The 7,745-nt window shown below is 21.8% G+C and overlaps 2 protein-coding genes across 4 annotated transcripts in view; one reads left to right on the forward strand and one right to left on the reverse strand.

The window, feature by feature from the left end:
- The window catches only part of LOC117166873 (probable cation-transporting ATPase 13A3), a 52,240-nt gene that overhangs the window by 35,067 nt on the left and 9,428 nt on the right, over window positions 1–7,745 (forward strand). The window contains exons 15-17 of the mRNA XM_033351289.1: window positions 2,760–2,908; window positions 2,987–3,212; window positions 3,295–3,376. Of these exons, the coding sequence (XP_033207180.1) occupies window positions 2,760–2,908; window positions 2,987–3,212; window positions 3,295–3,376 (457 nt within the window). The remainder of the gene's footprint in view (window positions 1–2,759; window positions 2,909–2,986; window positions 3,213–3,294; window positions 3,377–7,745) is intronic.
- Window positions 1–7,745, reverse strand: part of LOC117166880 (testis-expressed protein 10 homolog) — a 58,829-nt gene that overhangs the window by 20,389 nt on the left and 30,695 nt on the right. The gene's annotated exons all lie outside the window — the stretch shown is intronic.

Here is a 7,745-nt window from a genome sequence, read left to right on the forward strand (position 1 = left end):
GTGAAAATTTAACAATCTGGTTAAAAATTAACTTTTTTTTTTAATTTCATATTTTCATATGTAGTAGGAAATACAACTTTCTAAAAAAATTGTTTTTTTTTTTTAAAGAATTTTTTAAATTACAATTTAACTTTTCCCTGGTTGTTTAAAATTTGCCTTTTTAAAATAAAAATTTAACTATTTGGTTGAAAATGTATGTATTTTGTTGAGAATTCATCTTTTTCGGTAGAAAATTTATACTCTTGATAAAAAATTAAACTATTTGGTTGACAACTTATGTATTTTGTTGAAAATTCATTTTTTTTAGTACAAATAGATCTTTAGTTGTTGAAAATTTATTGTTTTTTGGTTTAAAATGTAATTATTTGATCGAAAAATTACTTTTTTTTAGAAAGGTCATGTTTTAGTAAAAAAATTCCACTATTTTTAACTTAAAAAGAATACATTTTTTAACTACAAATTTTAGCATGTTATACTTGAGTTTACAGTTAAAAAAATTGAATTTTAACCAAAAAAACAACCAGCTCTCAAAAAAATAGTTCAATTTTGAACGATAGGATTGAATTTTTTGCAAAAATAGATGAATTTTCGAATAACAAGAACAATTTTTTACTAAAGAAAGATAAATTTACAACTAAAAGAGATAAATTTTCAGCTGAAAGGGAAACAAATTTGTTTAAATAGTTAAATTTTTAACCAAAGAAATAATTTTTCAACAAAAAAGATAAACTTTTAACAAAAAAAATTAATTTTCAATGAAAAAGACGAATTTTCATTCAAATACATGAATTTTTAACTAAATGGTTTATTTTTTCAGCAAAGAAAGATAAATATTCAATCAAACATGGAATAGTTAAATTTTCAACAAAAAATTTATGTAAATTTAATTATTTAGCTAAAAATTCAATGATTTGATAGAAAATTCAACTGTTTTCTAGTAAGTTCGTCATTGTGACATAAAATTATACATTTTGGATGCAATTTTTTGTCTTTACTCACTAAAAAATTGTTGTTGAGGATTCAAATATTTTGCGGAAAATTCGTATTTTTTGTAGAAAATAATTCCTCTTGGTTCAACATTTGAATTATTTAGTTAAAAATGTTTGAATTTTGTTGAGAATTCGTCTTTTTGGTAGAAAATCAAATCTTTTTATTAAAAATTAATTTTTTTAATATCAAGTATTTATAGTTATTGCTAATTAATAATTTTGGGAGAAATTTCATTTTAAAAAAATTAAACTGCGTTGTTGAAACTCTCCTTTCAAGAAGTAAAAATAAATTATTTTTTAATATAAAATTTAACTATTTGGTTGAGAATGAACTTTTTTCTGAAAATTTCATATTTTCGGTCTGAAAAGTCACATAAAAATTTGGTAGAAAATTGAACTATGTGGTTGGAAATACAAATACTTTCTAAAAAAATGCCTTTTTCAAATTTTAAATCAACTTTTTTAGTAAAATTTAACTTTGCAATTTTTGGCTTAAAATTGATCTTCTTACATTAAAAATTTCACTATTTAGTTAAAAATGTATGTAATTTGTTTAAAATTTATCTTTTTCGGAAGAAAATGTATGTTCTTGGTTGAAAATTCAACTATTTGGTTGAAAATTTATCTATTTTTTTTAGAATTCATCTTTTTTAGTACAAAATTATTATTTTTCTTTTTAATTTTTTTTTTATTTAAAATGTAATTATTTGATCGAAAATTAACTGTTTTGTAGAAGGTTCAAGTTTTAGCTAAAAAATTCCACTATTTGCTTCAAATTGTAACTATTTTGTTGAGAATTCGCCTTTATAGTAGAAAATTAATTTTTTTGATTTGAAATTCATTGTTTGTTGTTTAAAATTTAATTATTTACCTGAAAATTCGATGATTTCATAGAAAATTCAACTGTTTTCTAGTAAGTTCGTCTTTTGGACTTAAAATTATATATTTTGGATGCAATTTTTTTTTTCTGCTGACTAAAAAATTGTTGCTGAGGATTCAAATATTTTGTTGAAAATTCATATTTTTTGTAGAAAATAAATCTTCTTGGTTCAAAATTTGAACTATTTAGTTAAAAATGTATGCACTTTGTTGAGAATTCGTCTTTTTTGGTATAAAATCAATTCTTTTTATTAAAAATTAATTTTTTTTAATATCAAGTATTATTATTTTTATTAAGATTAATAATTTCGACAGAAATTTAATTTTTTTGAAATTAAACTGCATTGTTGAAACTTTCCTTTAAGAGGTAAAAATAAATGATTTTTTAATATAAAATTTAACTATTTGTTTGAGAACTAACTTTTTTCTTAAAATTTCATATTTTCCGGTTTAAAAGTCAAGCAACAATTTGGTAGAAAATTGGACTATGTGGTAGGAAATACAACTACTTTCTAAAACATTCCTTTTTTCATTTAAAATTAACTTTTTTATTAAAATTTAACTTTTCTATTTTTGGTTTAAAATTGATCATTTAAAATGTAATTATATCACCGAAAATTCACTCTTTTGTAGAAGGTTCATATTTTAGCTAAAAAATCCCACTGTTTGCTTCGAATTTTATCAATTTTGTTGAGAATTTGCCTTTAAACTAGAAAATTAATTTTCTTGATTAAAAATTAATTTTTGTTGTTGAAAATTCAATTATTTAGCTGAAAATTCAATGATTTCATAGAAAATTCAACTGTTTTCTAGCAAATTCGTCTTTTTGAGTCAAAATGTTACTTTTTTGATGATTTTTTTTTCTTTGATGACTAAAAAATCTTTATTCAGGTGACAATATTCAAACTGCGGTCAGTGTTGCGAAAGATTGTGGTATTCTCTCACATGACGAGACTGTGATAAACATCACCGCGGTTCCAGCAGAGGAGAAATCTCTACCAAAAATATTTTTTAATCTTCAGGGACTCCCAGTTAAATTTGTAAATATTTTCTCAAATTTTCTTCTCCACGAAAAACTGTCTCCAGTAATAAATATTGAATTGAACTTTGAATTTTAGAGTTCGGAAGATAAGATGATAATGAAATCATTCGAGGGTTTGGAAAAGGGAATGACCAAAAGCAATTACAGATTTGCCCTCACTGGACAAACCTGGCAGCTTCTTTGCGAATATTATCCAGACATTCTGCCGAAAATTTGTGTGCGAGGTGCCGTTTTTGCGAGGATGACGAGTGACCAAAAACAACAGCTCGTTGTCGAGTTAATGCAACTCGGCTATTACGTAGGTCTGTATTTTTTATTGATTTATTTACTATTTTAATTTTTCTTTAAATTTTGAATAGAATTCAGTCCATTTTTTATTTTTAGCGATGTGTGGGGATGGTGCGAATGATTGCGGAGCACTCAAAGCAGCCCACGTTGGAATCTCCCTTTCCGAGGCTGAATCAAGGTATTTTTCATATATTTTATTGTTAAAATAATTTTTTTTTTCAAGTCACAAATGAGAAATAATCTATATTAATATGGATTTATCTTTTGAAAATAGAGTCTAAAAGCTTAAAAAGAAGAAAAGGCAAATTTGAAATTTGAATTTCGCGCCAGGTTGAGTGGGGAAATCCAATATGTCTGCACAACAAAACTTTATTTTTTTAATTATTTGGAAAAAAGGATTTTTCACGATATCTTTCACATGGTTAAATTTTCAACTAAAAAGGAAAAATTTTCAATTAACAAAAAAACGAATTATCAACAAAATAATTGTTAAATTTTTAATTAAACAAATTACTTTTCATATAAAAAAATGAATTTACAAAAAAAAAAAATATATACATAAATTTTTAATCAACCATGGAACAATTAGATTTTCAGTTAAAAACAATAATTAATTTTCAACCAAACCAAATTGAACTTTAAAAAAAATAGTTATCTTTTCAACAAAATGAATAAATTTACTAACAAAAGGAATAATATTCTACCAAAAAAAAGATGAATTTTCAATAAAATATTGAATATTCCACCACATAATGGAATTTTCAACTGAAAATGGAATAGCTAGTTTTTCAGTATACGAATAATATTCAAACAAAAAAATCAATTTTTAATCAAATAATTTTTTACAAAAAGACGAATTTTTAAATTTTAAAAATAAAATAAAAAAATTAATAAAAAAGACAATTGTTTGATAAAATAGTTAAATTTTCAACCAAAAGTAGTAAAATTAAAAAAATAAATTACAAAATTTGTTGTCAACGAAATTGGTAAGTTTTCAACCATTTTCAAAAAAAGAAAATAACATTCTACCAAAAAAGACAAATTTACAATAAAACACATTTATTTTCAAACAAGAAGTTACAATGGAAAAGAACAAATTTTGACTAAAAAACTGAATAATTTTATTTTTAGTTAAAAAATTAATGAAAAAAAAAAGAAATGTAATTAAAATAGTTCAATTTTCGCCGAAATAAATTAATTTTCAACGAAAAAAGATAAATTTCAAAAAATGGAACATGCAGTTAAAAAATTAATTAAAAAATTTTTTTTCAAGAAAATCGGTAAATCTTCAAACATTTTTATTTTTTGTTTTGAACAAAGGAAAGGAGTTTCAACAAATTAGTTGAATTTTCAACAAAAAAATTAGTTTTTAACCGAAAAGATGAATGTTCAAACAAGAAGAATAATTTTCTACCAAAAAGACGAATTTTCCACTAAAAAAAAAAACTAACTGAAGATTTCAGGATATACTTCAGTTTTCATTTTGAAAAATCAACTTAAAAAAAAACTTTTATCAAAATAGTTTAATTTTTAACTCAAGAAATGATTTTTCAACAATAAGGCAAATTGTTAATCAAAAAGTTCAATTTTCAACGAAAAAAGACGAATTTTCAATAAAAGACATGAGTATTCAACCAAACGGTTTATTTGTCAATTAAAAAAGATTAATTTAAGCCAAAACCTGAATATTTAAATTTTTCTTTAATTAATTAAACAAACTCATTGTTACCAAAGCAGTTGAATTATCAACAAAAAAAGAAATTAATTTTCAATCAAAAAGAAGAATTTTCAAACAAGAAGAATAAATTTCAACCAAAGGACGAATTTTTAATTAAAAAAAGGACACATTTTTTCACTAAATAGTTCAACATTTTACAGTTTATTATTTTTTACTGTTTACAGTTTAAAAATTAACTTTTAACACAAATAACAACAAATTTCTAACCAAATTTATATTTATAAGAGATACATTTTCAACTGAAAGAGAAACAAATTTTTGTTTAAATAGCTAAATTTTAAACCAAAGAAATAATTTTTCAACTAAAAAGATAAAGTTTTAACCGAAAAAAAATAATTTTCAACGAAAAAAGACGAATTTTCATTCAAATACATGAATTTTCAACCAAATGGTTCATTTTTCAACCAAAAATTAATTTCCCTTACGATGGATCAATTATTAAAAAAAAGATAATTATAAACTAAAAAAATTAATTTTCAAATAAATAAATAAATAAATTACGAACGAAGATGGATTTTAAATAAAATATTGAATATTCATCCACATAGTGGAATTTTCAAACAAAAATGGAATAGTTAATTTTTCAACATACGAATAATTTTCAACCAAAAAAAACAACGAAATTTTAACAAAATATATAAATCTTTAACCAAAAAAATGAATTTTTAACCAAAAAGATCAATATTTAATTTAATCTTATTCTAACAAAAAAGACAAATTTACAACAAAACACATTTATTTTCAACCACGTAGTTAAATTTTCAAATGAAAAAGAACAAATTTCAACTAAAAAAATTGAACAATTTTATTTTCAGATAAAAGATTAATTTTGAACAAAAAAAGGCGTTTTATTAAAATAGTTCAATTTTCGCTGAAAGAACTTAATTTGCAACTAAAAATGATAAATTTCAAAAAATGGAACATGCAGTTAAAAAATTAATTTCAAAAAAAGAATTTTTAACAAAATTGGTAAATTCTCAACAATTTTCAAACTAATAGAACATTATTCTACGAAAAAACAAGAACCGAAAAAGATGAATTTTCAAACAAGAAAAATAATTTTCTAACAAAAAGAAGAATTTTTAACAAAAAAAAAATTATTTTTCAACCGAAAAGATGAATTTTCAAACAAGAAAAATAATTTTCTAACAAAAAGGAGAATTTTCACGAAAAAAAAAAATTATTTTTCCACCGAAAAGATAAATTTTGGAACAAGAAAAATAATTTTCTAACAAAAAGACGAATTTCAAACTAAAAAAATTAACTGAAAAGTTCAGTATATATTTAAGTTTCCAGTTTGAAAAATTAATTTTTGAGAAAAAAAAACTTTTTAACAAAAAAGCGAATTCTTAACTAAAAAGTTTAATTTTGAACAAAAAGAGACGAATTTTCAATAAAAAAACATGAATATTCAACCAAACGGTTTATTTGTCAACTATGAAAGATAAATTTCACCAAAAAAGGAACATTTATATATTCCTTTAATACTTAACTCAGCTTACAATTTAAAAAATTAAATTTTACAAAAAAATAACAGTTCTCACCAAAATAGTTTAATTTTTTACGATAGGATAGCATTTTTAACGAAAATAGATGTATTTTCTAATAACAAGAACAATTTTCTACTAAAGAAAGATAAATTTACAGATAAAAGAGATAAATTTTCAACTAAAAGAGAAACAAATTTTTTAAATAGTTAAATTTTGAACCAAAGAAATAATTTGTTATCCAAAAAGATAAACTTAAACAAGTAATAATAATTTCCAATGAAAAAAGATGAATTTTCATTAAAATATATGAATTTTCAACCAAATGGTTGATTTTTCAACAAAAAATATGAACATTCAATGAAACATGGAATAGTTAAATTTTCACCAAATAATTCTTTTTTCCAAAAATGGGTAAATTATCTAAAAGAAAATTAATCTTCACCCAAAAAGATGAGTTTTTAAACAAAAATAATATTTATTCACCAATGAAAAATTAATCATTTTTAACCCAAAAAAAACAACATATTTTAAACATAATAGTTCAATTTTTTGCAAAAACAAAATTGATTTTTAACCGAAACGATGAATTTTCAACTAAAAAAAAATTCATCAAAATAAGTCACTTTTCAACCAAAGAAATTTTTTTTTAACAAAAAAAGTATTTTTAACAAAAAGATTCATTTTCAACAAAAATAGGCGAATTTTCATAAAAATACATAAACTTTCAACCAAATGATTAATTAAAAAAAAAAAGATAAATATTCAATCAACATGGAACAGTTATATTGTCATTGAATTAATTTTTAAAACAAAAAACTCATTTTCAAATTAAAAAATTAAGTTTAACAACAACAAAAAAGTCAAGTTTTAATCATAGAAATGAATTTCGAACCAAAATAGATTAATTTTGAAACAACAAGAATTTTCTGCCATAAAAGATAAATTTTCAAGTAAAAGAAAAAATAATTTCCAAAAATATAGTTATATTTTCAACAAAAAAGAAAACATTTTTCAACCAAAAAGATTACATTCAATTTTCATTCAATTAATTTTCAACAACTTTAAATTAATCTTTTTGGTTGAAAATGAATTGTTTTTACTAAAAATGTAGCTATGTTACTTATTTTTTATTTTTTAAAGACCATACGTAAAATGATGAAATCGATTGAAAAAATTTCTCCCGATTTTATTATTTCATCAAATAAATGTGTTTAAATCATTACACAGGCCCACAAAAAAAACAAAAGTGTCTGTGCAATTGACCAGACCTATATATTCTTATGTATTTTTCGACGCTGAATCCGAATTTGCAATAAAAA

This window comes from Belonocnema kinseyi, chromosome 1 (assembly GCF_010883055.1).
Source record: "Belonocnema kinseyi isolate 2016_QV_RU_SX_M_011 chromosome 1, B_treatae_v1, whole genome shotgun sequence".
Lineage (NCBI taxonomy): Eukaryota > Metazoa > Arthropoda > Insecta > Hymenoptera > Cynipidae > Belonocnema > Belonocnema kinseyi.